The following is a 26112-nucleotide window of genomic DNA, read 5'->3' on the forward strand; positions in this document are numbered from 1 at the left end:
AAACATGAACAATTTCTGTGACACTCCATTTGTGTAGTTGCTAACATCGATCCGAGTAAACAGAATGCTAATGCTAACAAGTGAAGTGAAGTGAATTATATTTATATAGCACTTTTCTCTAGTGACTCAAAGCCCTTTTACATAGTGAAACCCAATATCTAAGTTACATTTAAACCAGTGTGGGTGGCACTGGGAGCAGGTGGGTAAAGTGTCTTGCTCAAGGACACAACGGCAGTGACTAGGATGGCGAAAGCGGATATCTAACCTGGAACCCTGAAGTTGCTGGCACGGCCACTCTACCAACCGAACTATTCCGTCCCAAGCCACAAGCTAATGGTAAAGCCTGTTGTCGGCTTGAGATAAATGCTGACATTTATTATTTATATATTGTTATTTACAGCTGAATTCATGAATTTATCATTTACTGAGAGGACGACTTGCTGACTTTTACTCAGCTTCTAAAACTTGCACCTCATCCTTCTTATATACAGGTAAAAGCCAGTAAATTAGAATATTTTGAAAAACTTGATTTATTTCAGTAATTGCATTCAAAAGGTGTAACTTGTACATTATATTTATTCATTGCACACAGACTGATGCATTCAAATGTTTATTTCATTTAATTTTGATGATTTGAAGTGGCAACAAATGAAAATCCAAAATTCCGTGTGTCACAAAATTAGAATATTACTTAAGGCTAATACAAAAAAGGGATTTTTAGAAATGTTGGCCAACTGAAAAGTATGAAAATGAAAAATATGAGCATGTACAGTACTCAATACTTGGTTGGAGCTCCTTTTGCCTCAATTACTGCGTTAATGCGGCGTGGCATGGAGTCGATGAGTTTCTGGCACTGCTCAGGTGTTATGAGAGCCCAGGTTGCTCTGATAGTGGCCTTCAACTCTTCTGCGTTTTTGGGTCTGGCATTCTGCATCTTCCTTTTCACAATACCCCACAGATTTTCTATGGGGCTAAGGTCAGGGGAGTTGGCGGGCCAATTTAGAACAGAAATACCATGGTCCGTAAACCAGGCACGGGTAGATTTTGCGCTGTGTGCAGGCGCCAAGTCCTGTTGGAACTTGAAATCTCCATCTCCATAGAGCAGGTCAGCAGCAGGAAGCATGAAGTGCTCTAAAACTTGCTGGTAGACGGCTGCGTTGACCCTGGATCTCAGGAAACAGAGTGGACCGACACCAGCAGATGACATGGCACCCCAAACCATCACCCAACCATGCAAATTTTGCATTTCCTTTGGAAATCGAGGTCCCAGAGTCTGGAGGAAGACAGGAGAGGCACAGGATCCACGTTGCCTGAAGTCTAGTGTAAAGTTTCCACCATCAGTGATGGTTTGGGGTGCCATGTCATCTGCTGGTGTCGGTCCACTCTGTTTCCTGAGATCCAGGGCCAATGCAGCCGTCTACCAGCAAGTTTTAGAGCACTTCATGCTTCCTGCTGCTGACCTGCTCTATGGAGATGGAGATTTCAAGTTCCAACAGGACTTGGCGCCTGCACACAGCGCAAAATCTACCCGTGCCTGGTTTACGGACCATGGTATTTCTGTTCTAAATTGGCCCGCCAACTCCCCTGACCTTAGCCCCATAGAAAATCTGTGGGGTATTGTGAAAAGGAAGATGCAGAATGCCAGACCCAAAAACGCAGAAGAGTTGAAGGCCACTATCAGAGCAACCTGGGCTCTCATAACACCTGAGCAGTGCCAGAAACTCATCGACTCCATGCCACGCCGCTTTAACGCAGTAATTGAGGCAAAAGGAGCTCCAACCAAGTATTGAGTATTGTACATGCTCATATTTTTCATTTTCATACTTTTCAGTTGGCCAACATTTCTAAAAATCCCTTTTTTGTATTAGCCTTAAGTAATATTCTAATTTTGTGACACACGGAATTTTGGATTTTCATTTGTTGCCACTTCAAATCATCAAAATTAAATGAAATAAACATTTGAATGCATCAGTCTGTGTGCAATGAATAAATATAATGTACAAGTTACACCTTTTGAATGCAATTACTGAAATAAATCAAGTTTTTCAAAATATTCTAATTTACTGGCTTTTACCTGTATATATATATATATATATATATATATATATATATATATATATATATATATATATACACACACATACATATACATATACATATATATATAAATATATATACACATACATATATATATATATATACATATTTATATATATATATATACATATTTATATATATATATATATATATATATATATATATATATATATATATATATATATATATATATATATATATATATATATATAAAGTGCTCGATACCGTGGTAGAGCGCAATATATGTATGTATGGGAAAAAATCCCAAGACTACTTAATCTCTGCAGGCCTGTTTCAGGAGAATCTCCTGATGATTGAGGGAACCCCTCATGAAACAGGCCTGTAGAGATGAAGTAGTCTTGTGATTTTTTCACATACATACATACATACATACATACATACATACATACATACATACATACATATATATATATATATATATATATATATATATATATATATATATATATATATATATATATATATAAATATACATGCTTAAAATGACGAAATGTAAATAACACATGTTATTGTGAAAGTGCCTGTTACTACATGACATATATACTTACAGCATGCATATACAGTAAAATGTTGGAGGTTTTCAGATTTTTTTTTTTTGAGAACTTTATAGGCGGACCAAAGCGAAAACCATTACCTCCATTGTTAGCTGACATTTGTTAGCGTTTATTTACCAGTCAGAGTGCATAAAAAAAGAAGAAAAACATGTGTGTGCTTATCTCACATAAGGATTGTGAATGACAGGCAAAATCCAAAAAAAGTGCAGTTCCCCTTTTAGGTCATAAGTAATAGATGGATTCAGCTATGTGAAGCTGTGATACCCACAGGCTTGCCAGTGTTTATCCCTCTCACTGTCACTTCCCTGCATCTGTCCGTCAGTCTTTGTCAAGATCAATTTTGACACGCGTTGATGCTGATACGACTGGCATGGCAACACTGGAACACGCTTGCATTTGTGCAAGTGTGTGTCAGTGATGGGGGAGGGGTTTGCAGTGACCAAGTTAGCTGATGAAGCATGTGATCTCTTTAAAGGCACGCGCAAAAGCCAACTTCGAATGTAGCTCAAACACAAGACGACACACTTACACACTGAAACGTGTGTGTATAAGCATGCATGGATACTGTAGCTCAGGCCTATTCAACTGGCGGCCCGCGGGCTTCTTCCGGCACGCCAAAGCTCTTAATTTGGCTCGCCAAACAACATCCAATTAGGCTTGATGAAACTATTCAAAACAAAGTTGCTCATGTATGCAGTATACCCACCACCCTGCAGGGGGCAACAGCGAAGCATATGTGTCCCAATGAAGCAGCAGTGGGTGAGTAGAAGAAGATGACACTATCGAGAACAATTTTGACAAGAACAAGAAAGTGTGATCATATTACGCCTATACTGGCTCACCTGCACTGGCTTCCTTTGCACATAAGATGCGACTTTAAGGTTTTACTACTTAAGTATAGAATACTAAACGGTCTAGCTCCATTCTATCTTGCTGATTGTATTGTACCATATGTCCCGGCCAGAAAGCTGCATTCAAAGAACTCCGGCTTATTAGTGATTCCCGGAGCCCAAAAAAAGTCTGTGGGCTATAAAACATTTTCTATTCGGGCTCCAGTACTATGGAATGCCCTACCGGTAACAGTTAGATATGCTACCTCAGTAGAAGCATTTAAATCCCATCTTAAAACTCCTTTGTATACACTAGCCGTTAAATAGACCCCCCTTTTAGACCAGTTGATCTGCCGTCTCTTTTCTGCTCTGCCCCCTTCTCCTGCGGGGAGGTTATTAGGTGACCACAGATGCTGCGCTAGCTGTTCAAAGTCGGGACCCGGGGTGGACCACTCATCTGTGCATCAGTTGGGCACGTCTCTGCGCTGCTGACTTGTCTCCACTCAAGATGATCCCCTGCTGGCCCCACTATGGACTGGACTCTCACACTATTAACTAGATCCACTCGACGTCCATTGCACCGGTTGTCCAGGAGGGGACCCCACAACTGCGGTCCCTTCCAAGGTTTCTCATTGTATTCCATTGGGTTGAGTTTTTTCTTGCCCTGATGTGGGATCTGAGCCGAGGATGTCGTTGTTGCTTGTGCAGCCCTTTGAGACACTCGTGATTTAGGGCTATATAAATAAACTTTGATTGGTTGATTGATTGAACCCTAAAAGAATCTAACTAAATTGCGAAAATCGGACTTTTAACTGTGACTGGATAACAAACGTATTGAAATTGCTCACTTTGAGATGTATTTTGTATTCGCTGTCGTGTTGTTTATGGCTGTTTAACTCTGGCGATAAAAATTGGTTAATTACACGTAGCGCTGAATTTGACCAGCATAGGGCGATATAGCTGCACCTTAGGTTTAATTGTGTTAAACCTTGTGTGCAATGTTTGCTCTGTGTATTAACACTAAACCTTCTATTTAATTTATGGAACATACACAATGGACCTTATGTAAAATACACAATGGATGTTATACTTATGCAATGTTTACATTTTCAATTTTACAAACCTAAATAAAGGAGGGCGTCTCAACAAATAAAACTGAGGAAGAAAAATACTTCAAAAGACGGAACACCAATCATCAACAAAACTTAGCTTCTATTTCTTCATGCTGTTAACTACCTGTCCAGCTGCACATGGTGGAAACGAGTAGCGAGGGCGGTATATTGAATTTGACTGTGCAGTGTGAAAGCTGATGTGTTTACTTTGTAAATAAGTAAACATAGTCTCAATGGGCTTCACGGTGGCAGAGGGGTTAGTGCATCTGCCTCACAATACGAAGGTCCTGAGTAGTCTTGGGTTCAATCCCGGGCTCGGGATCTTTCTGTGTGGAGTTTGCATGTCCTCCCCGTGACTGCGTGGGTTCCCTCCGGGTACTCTGGCTTCCTCCCACCTCCAAAGACATGCACCTGGGGATAAGTTGATTGGCAACACTAAATTGGCCCTAGTGTGTGAATGTGAGTGTGAATGTTGTCTGTCTATCTGTGTTGGCCCTGCGATGAGGTGGCGACTTGTCCAGGGTTTACCCCGCCTTCCGCCCGATTGTAGCTGAGATAGGCTCCAGCGCCCCCCGCGACCCCAAAGGGAATAAGCGGTAGAAAATGGATGGATGATAGTCTCAATGGAATATAACCTGCGGAGGCACTTTCTAAGGAAATATCCACATTTTGATGTCTGGCCCCTGAGACCTTGGGCTGTTGAACCTGCGGCCCTCTTCATTATGTACAAACCCCGTTTCCATATGAGTTGGGAAATTGTGTTAGATGTAAATGTAAACGGAATACAATGATTTGCAAATCATTGTATTCCGTTTCAACCCATATTCAGTTGAATATGCTACAAAGACAACATATTTGATGTTCAAACTGATAAACATTTTTTTTTTTTTGCAAATAATCATTAACTTTAGAATTTAATGCCAGCAACACGTGACAAAGAAGTTGGGAAAGGTGGCAATAAACACTGATAAAGTTGAGGAATGCTCATCAAACACTTATTTGGAACATCCCACAGGTGAACAGGCAAATTGGGAACAGGTAGGTGCCATGATTGGGTATAAAAGTAGATTCCATGAAATGCTCAGTCATTCACAAACAAGGATGGGGCGAGGGTCACCACTTTGTCAACAAATGTGTGAGCAAATTGTTGAACAGTTTAAGAAAAACCTTTCTCAACCAGCTATTGCAAGGAATTTAGGGATTTCACCATCTACGGTCCGTAATATCATCAAAGAGTTCAGAGAATCTGGAGAAATCACTGCACGTAAGCAGCTAAGCCTGTGACCTTCGATCTCTCAGGCTGTACTGCATCAACAGGCGACATCAGTGTGTAAAAGATAACACCACATGGGCTTCAGAAACCCACTGTCAGTAACTACAGTTGGTCGCTACATCTGTAAGTGCAAGTTAAAACTCTCCTATGCAAGGCGAAAACCGTTTATCAACAACACCCAGAAACGCCGTCGGCTTCACTGGGCCTGAGCTCATCTAAAATTGGACTGATACAAAGTGGAAAAGTGTTCAGTAGTCTGACGAGTCCACATTTCAAATAGTTTTTGGAAACTGTGAACGTCGTGTCCTGCGGACCAAAGAGGAAAAGAACCATCTGGATTGTTATAGGCGCAAAGTTGAAAAGCCAGCATCTGTGATGGTATGGGGGTGTATTAGTGCCCAAGACATGGGCAACTTACACATCTGTGAAGGCTCCATTAATGCTGAAAGGCACATACAGGTTTTGGAGCAACATATGTTGCCATCCAAGCAATGTTACCATGGACGCTCCTGCTTATTTCGGCAAGACAATGCCAAGCCACGTGTTACATCAACGTGGCTTCATAGTAAAAGAGTGCGGGTACTAGACTGGCCTGCCTGTAGTCCAGACCTGTCTCCCATTGTGGCACATTATGAAGCCTAAAATACCACAACGGAGAACCCCGGACTGTTAAACAACTTAAGCTGTACATCAAGCAAGAATGGGAAATAATTCCACTTGAGAAGCTTAAAAAATGTGTCTCCTCAGTTCCCAAACGTTTACTGAGTGTTGTTAAAAGGAAAGGCCATGTAACACAGTGGTGAACATGCCCTTTCCCAACAACTTTGGCACATGTTGCAGCCATGAAATTCTAAGTTAATTATTATTTACAAAAAAAAATAAAGTTGATGTGTTTGAACATCAAATATATTGTCTTTGTCAATTGAATATGGGTTGAAAAGCATTTGGAAATCATTGTATTCCGTTTATATTTACATCTAACACAATTTCCCAACTCATATGGAAACGGGGTTTGTAGTTGAATAGCCCTGCTGTAGGTTCACCCTGTATTTTTTCATAATTACTGAAAAAGATGGTTCCCTGTTTTCTAGTAGTATTTTAATTGTCTCAACATTATACCATTAGTTTAACCCTCCAGGGACAAAGGCAGACTTTTTTTTGCCCGTATTGCTGTATTTTGCCGTGTTACTCCATTATACATTATTTGTTTCAACAGGTTTTTTTTTTCATTTTAAATGTTAAAATTTCATTGTCCAATTCTTTCACAGGTATACAATACACTGGCAGTTATTTGACAATACCCCTAAGACAAACAGGACATAAACTGTATGAGTCATTTATTTCTCAAAGTGCATAAAAACATTCTGGATTCATTAAAAATACTTTTTTTTTGCTCAAATCCCTCAAACAACTTCAGCCCTAAACAAAAATATTTTTTTTTGTATTTTATACGTTTTTTAATAGTATTATGTATTTTTTTTTCATTCAGGCCTTTCTATCAAATAATGTCACAGTTGTCAATTAGTATATATTTGCATAAAATTAGTTATTTAACTAATTTCCGGCCTTCTGTCCAAATGCAGCTGAGATAGGCTCCAGCACCCCCCACGACCCCGAAAGGGACAAGAAGCAGAGTTTATTTAATCCTACCCCTTTTCATACCATAGCAATTTTATCCAATTTCCTTGTTCTGTGTAATAGAACAGTGAACATATAAATAATAAATAAATAATACACCATAGTAGGCATAAAAATATTAAATACATAAATAATCTGTCTTAATAAAAAAAAAAAATTCAAAATGTTCATCATAATTCTTGTTCTGTGTACTTTGTGAACACTTGTAGTTTGAACAGTCTCTTAATCTGAATCATATTGGTGCTTTGTTTGATTTCTTTGCTTAATCCGTTCCATAATGTAATTTTACATACTGATATACTAAAGGTTTTAAGTGTTGTACGAGCATACAAATGTTTTAAATTAGATTTTCCTCTAAGGTTATATTTCTCCTCTTTTGTTGAGAAGAATTGTTGTACATTCTTGGGTAGGAGGTTATAGTTTGCTTTGTACATCATTTTAGCTGTTTGCTGTATGTTCTCTATATCCAACATTATGTATTATTCTAATTGATCTTTTTTGTAACACCGTTAGTGAATGAAGCACTCATTTGTAGTTGTTTACCCATATTTCTACACAATAACTCAGATATGGTAACACTGGTGTGCAGTAGTGAATATTAAGTGATTTTTGGTCTAGAACATGTTTTGCTTTATTCATTATTGATGTGTTTCTTGCCACTTTATGTTGTATATTTTTTACATGAGATTTCCAATTCATTTTATCATCTATTATTACACCCAAAAATGTGTTTTCTTTTACCCTTTCAATATTTACTCCGTCTATTTGTATTTGTGTTTGACTTTCTCTTCTACTGTTACCAAATAGCTTTATTTTAGTCTTACTGAGATTCAAAGATAGTCTGTTTTTGTCAAACCATCTTTTTAATTTGTTAATATCTTCAGTTATTTTTTGTATTATCTTCTGTGTGTTCTCTCCTGAACAAAATGCAATTGTATCATCTGCAAATAATACTAACTTTAAGTCCTTTACAAATGTAATTTATATAGAGATTGAACAATTTTGGTCCGAGTATTGATCCCTGAGGTACGCCACAAGATATTTTTAGCTGTGTGGAAGTGTGTTCGCCTATCTTCACGTATTGCTTCCTGTTGGTTAAGTAGCTTCTTATCCAGTTCAAGACCAACCCTCTGATGTCATATCGTTCAAATTTATTTATTAAGATGTTATGATTAATTTTGTCAAATGCTTTTGTTAAATCCATAAACACTGCAGCAGCACATTTTTTTACTATCTATTGCATTTGTGATCTCTTCCGTTATGTTGATTAATGCCATTGATGTTGAGATGTTGGCTCTGTATCCGTATTGGTTGTCTGTGAGTATTTTGTTTTTATTTATGAATTTGTCTAAACTGTTGTTAAACAGTTTAATGATTTTACAAAATTGTGGAAGCTAGAGAAACAGGTCTGTAGTTTGTAAACTGGTGTTTTTCTCCAGTCTTATAAATTGGTACAATTTTTGCTATTTTTATTTTATCTGGGAAGTTGCCTGTTTGAAATAATAGGCTGCTGATATATGTTAAAGGTTCTGAAATCTCTTCAATAACCTTTTTTATCGTTTTCATATCAATTTCGTTACACTCAGTTGAGGTCTTGGATTAACCCTTTTTCACATTATTGATTATTTCCTCTTTTGTCACTCCTTCTAGTAACATAGAGTTGGGGTTTCTATCTATGGTGTCATTCAAGTCCTCAACTGAGTAGAATCTTTTCCTCCAGATTTGGTCCAATGTTCACAAAGTACCTATTGAAGCTTTCAAGTACTTTGTTCATATTGTAATTTTTTACATTTCCATCTAAGAAGTATTTAGGATAGTCCTTTTTGGCACCATTTTTAATAATGATATTTAGGATGCCCCATGTTGCTTTCATATTGTTTTTGTTCTGGTCCAATAATTGACTGTAATATTCTTTCCTCCGTGTTCGTAGTATGCCAGTTAGCTTGTTCTTCTGCTTCTGTAGATCGTTGTGTTATAAATGTTCTATATAGAGTATTCTTCTTTTTGCAAGCATTTCTCAGTCCATTTGTCATCCATGGTTGATTATTTTTTCTTTTGCTGCTCACTAAGTTGTTTCAATGGACAGTGTTTGTCATAAAGTATCTCGAAGGTATTAAAAAAAATACCATATTCATCATTTACATCATTTTCACTGTAGACATTTTCTCAACTCTGCTTTCTCAGATCATTTTTGAGAGCTGTCATACTTTGTTCTGTACATATTCTCCGAAAAGTCTTTTTGTCATTTATGTTCCTCTTCTTGTCGCTACCGTCGTAGATTATGAAAACTGGCAGATGGAAACTGATGTCGGATATTAGCAGGCCCCTTTTGGTATTGTTATTATTCATTCGTAAACATATTATCCGTAAGTGTTGATATTAATAGCATTTTATTATATTCTACAATACCAATTGTTATTATCTTGGCTGTGTGTGTGTATGCGTGTGTGTGGGGGGGGGTCTGCCACACAAACAAGACAAAAGTGACTCATACACCTTCTGAAATGGTAAAAGCACATACTGTACAGGGTATCAGCATGCCAAGTGGACCTACACCAGCCGCATCCCATAATTTAAATCAGCATCCTCTGCCATCACCTCTGACATGGCTCATCTCCCTCAAGCAGACTCAAGCTGCTTTTCTGTATTTGAGCGCACGTCTGTGTGCGTGGTACAGCATACGTGCCTGACAGGTTCATTTCATCCCTGATGCTTCTGTGGCAGCTATGTGCATGTTTTAGGGAAATTGAAGCAACCATAAAACCAAAAGAAACTAGTGAGCTGTAATGTGTACTGGGAATATACTCCAATACCAGACCATCACTTAATTTATATGAAACGTTTTGCAGGTGTGATGGGGAAGAGAGAGAGATTAGATGGAGAAAAATAGTTTTTTGCTAAAAAAAGAGGTGGCTATAATAAAGCTATAAGGGGTGGGAAGCTTGTTTTGTTTTTCTTATTAACAAGAAATAGTTGGCTCAGAAATGCGAGCGGCGATGTGGTGAGATAAAAAAGACACCTTCCTCCTCCATCACCCACAAGCCTCGCTGGACTGTTGTGAATAATTAATGATCAAAGACAACAGACATGAAAGAAATCTGATACTGACCACCTTTGCTTGAATTACGGTGAGGAAAGATCAGATTATGGTTTCAAACATGCACATATGTTACTGGACACCTGATGCTTGCTCTCTGTTATGGTAACAAAAGACAGGCTCATTCAAAAGTCCATGGGCCATTACCATCTCTGTGCTTCTCATTTCTGGGCTTACATTTACTGATCACAAACATGACAAGGGGCCCTTTAATAGCACTGTATTACCGCAATGTAGACTAACTTGACAAAACAGAAAATAAATGCCTCAATAAAATTATGAAAGCTATGTTGTAATCAACACTGCAGGAGTTGCAGTCATTAAAAATGTTGCTCATTACTGATTGTAGTTTTCAGTGTGTATTGTAGAAGGAATGTTGAACTCTAGTTAAGTGAGTGGAGGTCAGTTTCACTCAAAACAATGTTGCGTAACCAAATACCGGTACAGTTAAAAAGAGTCAGACACGTATGCAGTTAAAACAATTCCACCGTCATAATATATAATAATTTGTTGGATGGTAATCTTGAATTTCAAGTCATTGTTGTTGTTCAAAACCCTATTTAAAAGCATCCTTATATGCAAAACCAACTTTTCTTATCTGTTTTATGTATTTAGAATACCCATAAGTCCAAAAATATTTTCATTAAACTATGGAGGCACGGTGGAGATATTTATAAAACAATCCTGCTTTCTTCCAAATCAACTGCAAACGAGCTGTTTGGAATTTTAGACTTAAGTAACATTTTTTGCCTTAGTTACGTCAGTGGTTATATCCATATATGGTAAAGGTTTACCCGAAAAACTTTGCGCTAATCCGCCATTTTCATTCAGTTGTAGTCCAAACTTGTAGACAATAAGGTCTAGCAGTGGGAATCTTTAAGCGCCTCACGACTTGATTTGATTCGATTCCGATTTTCTGAGGTGACGATTCGATTCAAAAGTGATTCTTCATTAGACTCGATTCTTGTGATAAATTATTTGATAGAAAATATCATAAAACCTTTTCAAAACAGGTTACAGGTTACAAAAGCTTCTCTTGGCTGCTGACGTACGACTTATATGTGCAATGTTGCCCTAAAAAAACGCCTTTCTAAAAGTTTATAAAATTGTATATACAAAAACCACAGAATGTTATTCAATCTAATAAAAGAACAGAGCAACTCCAATCCAAGCTTTACAATACTTAGGATATACATTTACAAAGCAATTAGGTAAACATACAAATACAATATTAAAAACACAAATAAAATCAATTCTAGGAACATTTCCATTTTTAAAAAGAATTTTTAAAATCGATTCCTGAAAATTGTCAATAGATTTGGAATCAGGATAAATAAAAATCGCGATTTGGATAAATCCTTTTTTTTTTAGCATTCCTGATGAGTTCCTTATTTTTCTCTATCCTTTTGTTGTGGGGCTGAGTGGCTCATACATGCACATGCATTATAAAGTCCTCCGCTGCTGTCATTTCTAATTATAATTAGCGTATAGTTTTAACTTATATTTGTCAGTGGACTCGATATGGAAGTGCTAAAAACTACAACTTGGCTGACGGGACGGAGACGAAGTCGAAGAGGTCTTGGCCTGGAGGAAGACTTCGGCTCGTAAAACAGCGCACCCACAAAACGGCCCAAGAGACAGTCAGAAAGCGGTTTGAAGATGGTCTTTACAACAAAATCTATGCAAAATGTTGACCAAAGCACCACCATTTCATGTTATGCAGACCACAGGAAAGTATTTAATATGTAAAAAAATGGATAATATGACCCCCTTAAACATTTGTTGGGAGGTAATCTGAAAATTCAAGTTCTTCAAAACTTTATTCACCTGAATGAGATGACATCGCTGCCACATTATTTTCGGAAAACACAACCTATTCTTTTTTTAATTTTTTTTTTTATAAACATCTAAATAATCAGGTGTCACTATTGTTTTCCGGACTAGTCACCTGGCAAACTCTCAAGCAACCATGCACACCCCCACCTGTGATAATTGTCTTGTCCTAAAATGCAGAATTAAGTCTGTAAGTCTTCTCTTTCTGTAAAGAGGGCAACTCTTTGGAACGCTCGACCCACTAATGTAAAATGAGAGACCAACAGGAATGCAAACAATGGATAAAATCAAAACAGCAGTGCTCACATGAATTGTCTTAACAGGCTGATTGCTGTTGCCTATGTTTTGTTGCTTCTGTATATTTTCCCCTCTTTTTATTCAAATAATTTGTGCGTGTGCTAAAATACTCCTATTGTTATGTCCACAATAAAAATAAACAAATAGTATAACTGTTCAATAAACCAGCACTCTCTCTTACACACACCATCAGACGTGTCTGAGTGCAGTTATGTATTTCTTATATTCCAGAACACAAGCTGCATAATAAACACTCCTTTTTTGCTAAAGGGGCAACAATAATAGGGATGTAGTACAATTTTACACTTCACTACAACTACAAGAACATGTTGATTTGTTAATCTTTTTTTGACAGGGTTATCCAAAGCATAGCATAATTGGATACCAAAACATGGTTACCAACTGTGTTGAACAATGCTTTATTTGTTTTGTTTTGCTGTAATTGTTTTTACATTCTATTTGCACTGCAGATCACAATTTATTCTATTTTTCTCATTTGTTGTATTCTGTGTACAATCTATTCCTAGTAACCTATGCTATTTATGACATACTCCATTTATCTAATTTTCTATTATTAAATACATGCTATTGTTCTTGGGGTGCTCATTGGGCTAAATCTGGGACCTCGGGTACTAAATTGTGTGCCATCTCATGTGTCTCTTGTGTGCTGGTATGGCAAAGTTCCTTGAATCCTTGTAAAGGAGGAATTATCTCATTAGGTTGCACAGATGTACTATGTGTGTAAACAAATAAGACACATTTATACGCAGAACAAATATGAGCTTCATAGTCAGCTGCAATAATGTGTGTCAAAATGTAAGTATGTTACATAAATCAGTATGTTCTGTGAATTCTGTATTACTTTTGTATTAGCAGTTTCTAGTATTCCTTTCATTTTTAAACATTATTTTGTTTCCTGAAGTTTATTCCTTATTCTGTTTTCTCCCCACTGCGTTTTTGCCCCTCTAGTTCTTGCTCTTTGCCTGTCTTGAAGGTGTCCTGGTGTGTAATCCAAGTCATGGTGACACATCTGCTAAATTATTGATCCACCTATGACAGGGGTCGGCAACCCGCAGCTCCGGAGCCGAATGCGGCTCTATGACCACTCTGATGCGGCTCAGCTGCATACTTGCCGACCACCCCAATTTTTCGGGAGGTTTTCAGATTTCAGTGCCTCTCCCGGAAATCTCCCGGGACAAACATTCTCTGATTTTCACCCGGACAACATTATTGAGGACCTGCCGTGACGGCACTGCCTTAACGTTCTTTACAACATGTCGTCGCGTCCGCTTTTACACCATGCTATCTGCGTGCCGGCCCGGTCACATGTTGTATGCGACCTCTGCTTACACACGTAAGTGACTGCAAGGCATACTTGTTCAACAGCCATACAGGTTATACTGAGGGTTGTGATATAAACAACTTTAACACTCTTACTAATATGCGCCACACTGTGAACCCACACCAAACAAAAATGACAAACACATTTCGGGAGAACATCCGCACTGTAACACAACATAAACACAACAGAACAAATACCCAGAATCCCATGCATCCCTAACTCTTCCGGGCTACATTATACACCCCCGCTACCACCAAACCCCGCTCCCCCAACGCCGCCCACCTCAACCGACGCACGAGGGGGGTTTGGTGGTAGCGGGGGTGTATAATGTAGCCCGGAAGAGTTAGGGATGCATGGGATTCTGGGTATTTGTTCTGTTGTGTATGTGTAAGAGTGTTAAAGTTGTTTAAACGGGCACCCTCAGTGTAACCTGTATGGATGTTGAACAAGTATGCCTTGCAGTCACTTATGTGTGTCTGCAGAAGTTGCATACAACATGTGACTGGGCTGGCAAGCTGTTTGTATAGGTTGTAGAGGGCGCTAAAGGCAGTGCCAACATATCACGCCCTTATTAATATTGTTTGGGTGAAACTCAGCAGACATTCGAGAGAATAGATGCTCTGAAATTCGGGAGTCTCCCGGAAAAATTGTGGGGTTTGGCAAGTTTGATGCTGACAAGCGGCATTCATATAAAACTCGCGAGCCGCGCTATCAATACATTTTCATATTAAGGTGCGGGCCGTGTGTCTGAGACCCCTGGTTTATACATAGCACAAAGCAAAAAAAAACTTTGTATGCAGTGTTATTTCATTTTAAATTTCAAAAGAGTTTTGTGGCTCCCATTGTTTTTTTTATTTTGTGAAACGGGTCAAAAAGGCTCTGTGAGTGGTAGAAGTTGCCGACCCCTGACCTATGACATCAAGTAAGAACAGCAGCCTGAAATAAGTCGAAGTCGCACACAAGTGGGCAGCGCTACTCATGTCTGTGACGTTGTAAAAACGTCTCAACTACAGGATATCAGCCTGGCCACATTCTTCTCAGCCACTGTAAACCTTCTTTCTCCCCTCGCAAAGCTCACTTCAAAGATTTTTCCCTTTCATCTCAGCAAGGCTCTTGCAAACTATCTGCGTCATTAAAGCGCTTCAAACGGGGAGCCAGCGGCAGGGCACTGGCCTTGCTCGATAATAACAGGAAAGTGGATGATGGTAGGCGGGTCCTTTATGATTTCCCATTGAATATCAATGCTTTTGGTAAAAGGTGTTACGTAAAATGTAAAGTAGGATGATGTTAAGGAAAGAGAATGAGTCCGTTCACATGTGAATGAAACGAGGGGAGAACTGTTTGTCTCTAAGGAGTAGCTCATGTGCAACCCAAATAAAAACCTGAGTGAAAAGAGAAGTATTAATTCAGTAGCAACACAATGGAGCATAAAGGGATACTCTGCATATTCATGAATATTTTCCCATCCCTCCCCATCCTCCACCGCCTCTCTCACTGTGTAAAGCAACACCCCGCCTACCTCACTCAACTCCCCCCAATTAATACCCATAATGCTCTTGGCCTGGATACGTAACAGAATCATTCATCCCCCTACTGAGCCATTGTTAACTGTAAGCCAGAACTCAGTGGGCATTTAAAATAAAATAAGATTACGTACCGTACGTGTGTTTGCTGTGTGTGTATATTTTAGAGGTATTGTGCAATTAAATACCCACGTATCAAAACACCATAACTTTTGCTGTGAATGTACCTGAGCAGATGTCACTCGTGCAGCAGACCAAAAAAAGGTGCATCTGCTTAGCACACAAACAAACAGATGTAAACACACACGCACTACTGACCAATGAAGCGCGTCGTAGCCTGCGGCTCATGGGCTTGTCAAAGGGCGGGCTGTTCATGGCAAACTTCTCTAAGTAGCCCTCCGGTAGCCTGATGTCAGCTGGGAGAGACAGACGTTTGTTTATGTCCTGAAACAGACAAAAGAAAAGAAAGATAGCCTGTTGTCAGTGCAACCACATGGTAATTACAAAATATTCTATTTTTCTTTTCCAAGATTGTTTTTTTTCTCTCCCTCAAATGATTAATGAAAGAGTGTTGTGTGTAGCGGCAAAACAAACAACAGTCCATTTTGATGGATACATGATCAATGATTCCATGTTATACGATGTCAAACAATGTACATAAAACATTTGACGTTTTTTCCACTCAAACATTTTAGGCATTCTCAATTACAAGAAAAGATGATAATACTTTTTATGTTTAAAAAAAATACAATTATTCAATTAAATATACAAACATGCTATTTCCAATGGCGGAAAACATTTTTTTTACATTCCTATCGTTAAAAAGTCTTTTTGACATTTTAAAATATGAAATATAGATATGGCTACTTTTCACCAATACGGTACAAACTGTGAGTCCCTGGTAAGCGATACAGGTTCTCAACAGTACCAATTTTCCATACTTTTGTGTTAGTTGATAAATGTTGATTGTTTAATAATAAAATGTAACTATTTAATTAGTATTTATTTTGTAATCAGCATGACCTATGCTTTGATAATAATATCTGTGATTAACACATGGTTTAATGTGACACGGTTTATCCTGTTAAACTCTATGTAGGTTAAGTATAATTATTAAATATGATTAAAATCAAGAGTAAGACAACAAATGTGTGAATGCCTTGTGTATTTCACACAATTACTGATTCAGTGTTAATATTTCAGTGGGCTCAGGTTTCTCTGTAGTAGAAAAGTTGGGGTCCAAGGTCAAAAAGGTTAAGAACCACTGGACTGTGGCGAATTGCCTAGCTAGGAAGTAGCATTTGCCATTAAGTTGAATGTGCCAGTCTTGTGTAATGTAGCACCCTACAAAATCTTTATACTGTTAGTATTTTACTTATCACACCAGCTGTGTTGTACATGCATTCTAATTGTAGTTTTCATTATCAAATTTGGATGTGTTGAAATAGCCATGCAAAATAGCTAATGCTAATCAGTAGCGTGTATATGGCAAAGCCAATGTAAGTTAGCATCGAACTAGCGCATGTTAGAAAAGTAGAGCTTTGCTGTATGTCCAAACGTTTTCTATTAGGCATTCTTGCTTTGTTGTCATGGAAAATTAGAACATAACCTAGATGTAGTCCAACTGAGTCCACTCTGATTGCTGCTTGAGTGATTGTTTCTTCACCAAGTGTTTGAGCCGGTGTTTAGTCTTCACCCAGACGGGGCGTCACATGCCACAAGTGCCAAAAAAGGGCAGCGCTTGATTGACATGAATCGATACTGGGTAGTTCTGATGGAATTCGGTCGGTGCCTATAAAAATACCGAATTCGGTATTCATCCCTAATTATATATAACCTACAGTAACAGTAAGCATATTATACACTTCTCGTCAAGTGAAGGCTTCTAATACAATAAAGAAAACCAACTAAACCCCACATGAGCTGGCACTTGGCGAGGGGGAAAGGAAAAACTTCCTCGAGGGAGGAAATCTCAGACTGAACTCATGCTCTGTGGTGATTTATCCTTCTAACGACAAAGTTTTTCTCACTCTTCAACATTAATTTAATGTAGCCTTTTAAACAACTATTATTATGAAAATATGACACAAAAATGTACTGTCATTTAAAGTTACTTATTACTGCAAAGTATAATGATAAAAAAAGCTATATTCTTCACTGCTTATCATTCTATTCCCTTATGAATCTTGTTTATCAATTGTGTTTATTGATCAGCATGGAGAAATCTTGTGATTTCATTCTGCCCTATGACTTCCACATTAACGGAATCGCAAACGGAATGACAGAGTTGGTCAGTAAACACGGAATCTACTGCTAAACGCGGAATATCACAGAAATTGACAAAAATGTGAGTGAAATGCTGTCATTGTAAGAAGAAGAAACGTTTGTCTGTGGAAATCATGTGTCTGGGAACACTAATTCGTCTTTGAAACACTCGCAAAAAACAATGTAGAGACAGCCAATTGAAACACTGACTAATAGGAGTGTGGTAAAAAATCGATTCGAATTCGAATCGCGATTCTCACGTTGTGCGATTCAGAATCGATTGTCATTTTAAAAAAAAATATTTTTTAAATTTTATTTTATTTTTTTTAATTAATCAATCCAACAAAACAATACACAGCAATACCATAACAATGCAATCCAATTCCAAAACCAAACCCGACCCAGCAACACTCAGAACTGCAATAAACAGAGCAATTGAGGAGACACAAACACGACACAGAACAAACCAAAAATAGTGAAACAAAAATGAATATTATCAACAACAGTATCAATATTAGTTACAATTTCAACATAGCAGTGATTAAAAATCCCTCATTGACATTATCATTAGACATTTATAAAAAAAAAACAACAACAATAGTGTCACAGTGGCTTACACTCGTATCACATCTCATACAACACACTGTGTCCAATATTTTCACAAAGATAAAATAAGTCATATTTTTGGTTCATTTAATAGTTAAAACAAATTTACATTATTGCAATCAGTTGATAAAACATTGCTCTTTACAATTATAAAAGCTTTTTACAAAAATCTACTACTCTGCTTGCATGCCGGGTTAGATCCTGCTGAAATCCTATGTATTGAATGAATAGAGAATCGTTTTGAATCGGGAAAAAAATCGTTTTTGAATCGAATCGTGGCCCCAAATATCGATATTGAATCGAATTGTGGGACACTCAAAGATTCACAGCCCTACTTCACCTGTCATGGCAGTAGATAAGTCTGTGAACAAACTTTGAAGCTAATGCTAGCTAGAACAACCCATACACCCGCAACACATCACATCTCATTTATGTTGCACGATTGCACAAAGAAAAAATCCTAGTTTGTGAACCCGTTCTTAAACAATGGTAATACAACAATATTCAGATTCTGATTCTGATCTGGTTGTGTTGTTGTGACGAACATAATCAATGCAAGCTTAATGTAACCGTAACTTCAGAATTGGGATGTAGCAATATAAAAATTTCATATCATGGTTATCATTATTATCCCCCTATTGTTGAATGTCCTAAAAAAGTATTCATACACACTCTGAAATCTTTTGACCATAAATAACTAAAATAAATACACAGTGTAAACACAATATTTCTTATGCTTCACTGATAGTGTTTTAGTCTTAGTATTGTATCTGTTTTAATGGCTTTTATAGTTTTTGTTTCTAAATGAAAAGTATGTAACAAATAAAATCTATTATTCTCTTTTATTATTTCTGGCAGGCGTTGTGGCATCCTACTCTGTTCAGCGTCCTTGAACACACCTTAAAAACTCCTCGGAATATAAAATGATCACTCTGTTTAAGAAAGCACAACTTTTTAGGTTCAATGTACACAATTGAATAGCTTAGTTGCTCAGACAGCATGTTTATATAAGTTTAGATTGGGGTATGTTGTTTCTAAATGGGGAAATACATAAATGTGTCTTGTTTTCATGTTAGCATTTAAGTTACAGTCGCGAGCTGCCACCAGTCAGTCCATTAGTTTTTGAAGTGCAGTTAATAGTCAGTTTTTCCTAATTTTATGTTGTTGTTTTTAAGAATTTTACAGCAGTTATGATTAATATAACAGCTGGTTACAAAAATACTATACTTCGACTTAGAATCATGGTCAACATTGTCCAGTGATGCATTGCACCAATAAATGTAATTTATTATTACAGAATTTTTATCAAATAAAGCAGAATATGAAAAAAAAAAAAAAAAAAAAGATTTCATAGTGCAGTTCAAACACCCACTTAAAGCTGGGGTGACTAAGTTATAGTCTTCAACAAAAAACAAGAAAAAACAGTCATACCAGTATCATACAGTATATCCTTTCTGAAAAAATTGTACATCTGCATTTTGCCTGTGGCTTAAAATTAAGTATTTTAGTAAATAAAACCCCAGAAGACAAAATCATTTGTCTTTGTGGCGATCAACCCCTCCAGATCCAACCACAGGATTTAAAGAAAGGAGGGATGAGCAGTACCAACGAAGGAGCCTCCTCATTGGGTAACACGATACACAGTGAAGTGCATGCACGGTGTGAACTTGTTTTCAGTAAAGCATGGCACCCGAACACCCACCTGAAATGATCGCAATACCTGTGCTTGCTGTTAGAGCATATACTGCAAAAAACCCAAATAGAGAAAATCGGCAGAAGAAAAGAAAGTCGCAGTACGTCTAAAAAAACAAAGAAGAGTCAAAACTTGAATAAATATTGTTCCGGCGTATTCAAGATGGGCCTTGCTGGCCAGTGTTGGACTAACTTTGGACGCGCAAGTGGCTGTTTTCCTTCGAGACAGGTAATCTAATCCTCCATGTTCCTATATTTTGTGTGTATCCTTTTGCGTGGCGATATGCGTTACCGATAGTCTGCAACAATGAAAGTTCAGACTGTCAACAACCTATGTGTGTGCACGTACAGCTCTCGTGCACAATTTTGTGTACTTCCAGAGAGGAGGAGACTGGGAGGGACAATCAGCGAGGTGTGCAGAGTGGGTAGGAGTGGGATTTACAGTTTGAATTCTGCCTGGTGACACAAGATTCAAGTACCCCAAATTTAAGCAAATGTTGTTTGTCCAATAAATGGCGAGATATGGATGAGCATATACTGCTAATATGAACATTATTTTAATTGTGAAGCCCTGGTAATAGAAATGTTTGTGTGTTTGAGTATTATTAGTATTAGTATGAGATTTTTGACATTTTGTAATCTTCCCCGATCAAACTGAGTTGGTTATGATTTGTCAATCTATGTATAAACGAACCAACTGTTATGCCACATTTAATGGAAAAACTTTATGTGACAATTGATAATTATGATTATGTGACAATTTCATGTCCATGTTTCTGATGATTATTCACATCAACACTCATTCTATGCTGGCTTTTTTTGCAAGCACAAATTTGTATGGGGCTCCGTACTGCTCAGTAATGTCATCAAAACCAGTGAAGTGAAAGTGACAGCTGAGCATAGCGCGGCCTCAAAGCAGCCTTGGAAGGCAGCAGGCCGAGTGCATTGTGGTTGTTGTAGGTTTATTTATCCTATTTATTCTTATTAATTATCCCTGATTTGAAAAATAGATGCTCCTTTATAGTGTTGATGCTGCTTTTTGAAATGAAATGGAATCAGTTTGCCTCACTTGTCATGTGCAGTAAATAGCTAGCGACACCCAGGGTGTACCCCGCCTTCCGCCCAAATGCAGCTGGGATAGGCTCCAGCACCCACCGTGACCCCGAGTAGGACAAGCGGTAGAAAATGAATGGATGGGTGGACCAAGGATGGAGATGTTCATTGCTGGTTTGTGTGTGTGTGTGTGTGTGTGTGTGTGTGTCTCTTTGCAGGATTATTGCAAAACATAGGCAGGGCCTTGCATAAAAATACTATCACGCATCCGACCCAGGAGTCGCATGATTATACTCCGGGAGGGCTGTGGAGCAGCATCTGGAACCAGAAATGTTTTCCACCATGTTAATTGTAAAAAAAAATGTCTAATTGCAATACAGCACAAACAAATCTGTATGAGAACAAATTTGCTGATCATCTTAAACCTGAAAAAAGTACATTTGAACTGACCAAATATTTAGCATAGGTATTGCACACACTATTCTTACGGCAGCTCGCCCAGTCAATGCTACAGGTATCATCAGATTTATGAATGGCTGCTAAAATTGTATGTGAACTGCATTCATGTCTCATGTGCCGGGTATGAAAGACCAGAGAAAGGCTACTACATGAGACTTAAACCAGACTAATTTTCCAACTACATTTTTGGCAGAATGACAAAGTTCCAGACGTCATCTGGAAGACATCTGCTCTGGTCTTTTTGTGCCTTTCCTCTCATCCTAGCTGTTCTCTTCTGCTCAAGCACTGAATAGACACTGTGCTCACTTTCGATGAACCATTTTTATGACAGCTTGTATGTGAAACTAAATTATGTCTGGATACTTTAATTTAGGGATACAGAACATATCTATAACTAAGGCAAATTCCCACTAATCGCCTCGAATGTTGTATACATGAAGGACGTGTTCAGAGATAAAGTGCCGATCACACGTTGTTTCCATGGCAGCGGGGGCTGGCTGGCACAGTCCCAACAGCCCCCCCGTTGTATATATGTTTGTACTCTATATGAGATATTATATGTGTGTTAAATGAGAAGTTGTGTGAGTGTGTGCCGGAAAATAAAAGACAGAAGGGAAAGTAGCCTTTGCAATGGCTAGCATAATTACACTCATTATCAGTATGACTACACACCCTTACATATATAACACTGCCCGGAAATGCTCGGCAGACTACATCAAAACACGGAAAGCAAAACAAGCTAAACATGCACATGACCGAGAGACTTTGACCTCAGTGATTTACACAGCTTGAAGCATTAAAGAGTGCAGATAACGAGAGCAAACCCTGCCACAAACACAATCCTCCCTGATGGTAACACCATTTTTAATAAATATAGCCACTGATACACATATTGGATGCAAGGCCACAGATCTTGCATTCGCCATACTTTCTGTTAAATAGACACAAGCTTACAAAGACCAACGTTCATGCCCCTCTTACTCACTGGTGTTGAATGAATACAGATCCCCACGCAATCACGCGTGCGCCTATACTCACAATGCAGAACAGCTCTAGTAGCTCCCTCATTGTCCTCCTTAAACGTGTCTTTCTATAATGCACTCACACACGAGCGTTTTGCCCCATGCACATCTCTCTGCTGCCACATGACCGCACGCACACAGTGTGCCAGAGCGAGACCACGGTGCCATCCACATGCTCAGCCAGAGAGAGGGAGAGAGAAAGAGAGAGAGAGAGAGAGAGAGAGGGGGGGGCAGGACAAAAAGAGTAGGCGAGGGAGGAGGGAGTGAGTGAGTAGGAGGAGAGGAATGGACAGATTCCTGAGAGGAGAAAGGCAGAAGGGGGAAGGGGGACTGGAAGGGGCAAGCTCTGAGGAGACATTGTTTTTTCCTCTTTGGCTGTCTGTCATCTTGTCCTCCATCTATCTTTTCCCCTCTTGCATCATCTGCATCCCATTCTTCTAGAATATCTTAATTGTTACTGAAATTATTGCTATTTTCTTTAGTATTTCCTCCCTTTAGCACGATCCCTCCACGCCACCCCCCGTCTCTTTCTGGTAAACATGGTCTAAATTAGTCCCTTCCACCGTTCACAGCAGACACAGGCAGTAGCATGTGTCCAGAGGCATTTCCCACAATACTGCTGTGCTCAACACTCTCCAGCTTCTTTAAACAGACACGCACAGACACAGTGTCTGACAACACGGCATGAGCTCAGATAGTGTTAATGTATGAATAACCTAATCACATCTAGAACGTACAGATACGCTCTTGTGTACGGATAACTCACCACGAACAGCAATGAAAAATCATGTTTGCTGTGTGTGGCATCCTTCTGGTGAATCTGTTCAATCTAATCAGATTCACAGAAATGTCTATCTTCTGATCTAAGGGTTGGGCTGGACTGCTTAGTTACCCATGAATCCTGACTCATCATTCTTTCAAGACAATTTACACATTTATATGCACCCTAGGGAAGGCCCTTTTCCATCTCATTTTGCACAGAACCCACCATCAAACATATTTAGGATGAACAAGAACAAGCATTGCGTGCCAAGAATTCAAAGTAAGGCTGTTCCAATCAGGGATTTATGCTGCCGATTCCAATACATTTCATCTATGACTGAGATAGGCTGATAACAATACTAATCATTAGGGGTGTAACAATTAATATATTGATTTATATTTCTTAGATTCCAGGGTTTTCCGCAGCGCTTTGTTGTTAAGGCGGCCGCCTTAACAACAAAGAGCCACTGCCTAAACTAACGTCTTAACAAGATCTCCAGCAACACGTGCGCATTTAAAAAACTATCTCTGTCCCCAAGCAAACACATACACTGAGTGTCATACGCATGCCAAAATACTGGGGGCGCTATAGCCTAGGACTTAAGACCATTTTAGCCAATCAGAAACATCCAAAACGTAATTTCCGGAGGCGGCATATAGCAAAAATGGAGGGTCACGGCAAGAAAGAATTATATATGTGGACTGACAGAGGAAAGTGTTGACTGGGAAACTTGCCAGTCCAAGTATGGTGACATTCTTACCCGATTTTTGGAGCGGTACGAACTTGGAGGGACATCTGAGGAATTTCCTCATCGGAAAGAGGACATCACAAAAACAACTATTGACACTAAACTGAAAGCGATTCGTGGAAAGTACAGACAAGCGGTCGACGCAGGTAGAAGAAGTGGTTACGGTAGAGTTGTTTTGCTGTACTTCGAACTATGCGAGCAGATCTGGGGCGGTTCTCCATCAACTACATGCATTCAACTTACAATAGAAACATCAGATATTGACACAAGCTCTCACAGGAGTTCGGATACTCCATTCACCCTTGACAGCCTGGTCACAGACAAAGATATGACGAATGAATGGGAGCAATCCACAATCTTCTGTGGTGACAGAGAGAAGAGCTCTACTTCAGGTATGTGGGCGCTAACTTCATTGTTAGGAAGTAATATTGTTAAAAGGCAGATATATGTTGTATATCTGGGCATCGAAATATTTTTATATGAACTGCACTGCAATTACAAATGCTCTCAGATGACCACTTTCAACAATGTTGACAAAAATACTTGCTTTGGAATCAGAAGTCAAGATGGCAAGCATATATTAAAGTTCAGCTGTTTTAGATGTATTTAAATAGGGTTGTATTAAAAATGCTTTGAGTAGTTTCTTGTAATAAATAATATTGAGTTAAGTAAAACTGCAGTTGCATTAAATATAATTTTTTTCTGTCAAAATTAAAATACCTCGATGAAGTTCTTTATTGACACACATTGTTTCCCGACGATGTTGAGGGCCATTCGACATGTTGTAAATAACATGTCACTATCTTACACCTGTGCTAAAGTGGGTTTATCCCAAATAATGTATTCATGATTATTGAATGTTATTTTGTTAAAATCCTTATAATTTTTTTTTTTTTCACTAAGCAAAACTCAACAGCCAAAAGCAGGACAGACTAAAACAAAAACTTCCAATCGAGACAATGTTGCTGAATGCAGTAGAAGAAGACGTCCAGATAAAGAAGAGACTTCTGGACATGATGGAGACATCAGAGAAGCGATCGTCTGACAATTTAGACAAACTAACATCAAGCGATGAGGCGGAGACGAGATGGCAACAGGCCTAGTTACACTGTTCCTTACACCCATCCACCCCGCCTGTCCCGGGAGACACCCCCTCCCCCTGGAGAGACACCACCTTAGCTAACAAATTTTCTGGGGGAAACACTGGATTCCAAAACATCGATCTGTGCTCGACAAGTTGGCCTTCCGGAAGGTAGTTATCGATCCAAGATAATTTTGAAAGAGAATGGATTGTATTTATCGATACTAGAAAAAGGAAAACATTGGATTTAAAGGGGAACTGGACCTTTTTTTTTATTTATTTTGCCCATCATTCACAGTCCGTATGTGAGACAAGAATACACATTTTTCTCTATAATGCACTAAAACTAGTAAATAAATGCGATGGAGTGTATGGGAGTTGCTCTATTCCGCTTGTAAAGCGCTCTAAAAAACATTCAAACATCTCCTTTAAAGGTTTTATATACACTCTGTAAGTATATGTAATGTAGTAACAGGTACATTTATAATAACATGTAATAGTTCGTATTTTGCGCCTTTTAAACATACGTGAGCGTATTAACTCTAAAAACACACTACGACACTCGCTTATTCCTTCGACAACATCACTAGCTGCGTTTCCATTGCAGTTTTTCGCAAAATAAATGCAATATTTCTAAAATGTCGACAAAGTACATTTGCGATTTGCAGGTGATTTCATTAAAAGGTGTTTTAAGTCATGAGTCATAATTCTCGTAAAATCCCGTTCCACTCGACATTTTTCGGACAGTTTGATCTCTCCGAGGCTGTGGGTCGGCTAGAGGAGCAAGGCGACACCGATTAGAAGCG

At 38.5% G+C, this 26112-nt stretch overlaps 1 protein-coding gene across 6 annotated transcripts in view; it reads right to left on the reverse strand.

Moving 5' to 3' along the window:
- LOC133619388 (cyclin-dependent kinase 17-like) overlaps positions 1-26112 on the reverse strand; it is an 89887-nt gene that overhangs the window by 16156 nt on the left and 47619 nt on the right. For 5 of the 6 annotated variants that reach the window (XM_061980370.1, XM_061980379.1, XM_061980406.1 and 2 more), the window contains one exon: positions 15936-16061. In XM_061980370.1, the coding sequence (XP_061836354.1) occupies positions 15936-16061 (126 nt within the window). Of the gene's footprint in view, positions 1-15935; positions 16062-22730; positions 22861-26112 lie in introns of those variants that run through there. The other variant, XM_061980414.1, reaches the window with a different exon arrangement.

The sequence above is a fragment of the Nerophis lumbriciformis genome, linkage group LG01, assembly GCF_033978685.3.
Source record: "Nerophis lumbriciformis linkage group LG01, RoL_Nlum_v2.1, whole genome shotgun sequence".
Taxonomy (NCBI): Eukaryota; Metazoa; Chordata; class Actinopteri; order Syngnathiformes; family Syngnathidae; genus Nerophis; species Nerophis lumbriciformis.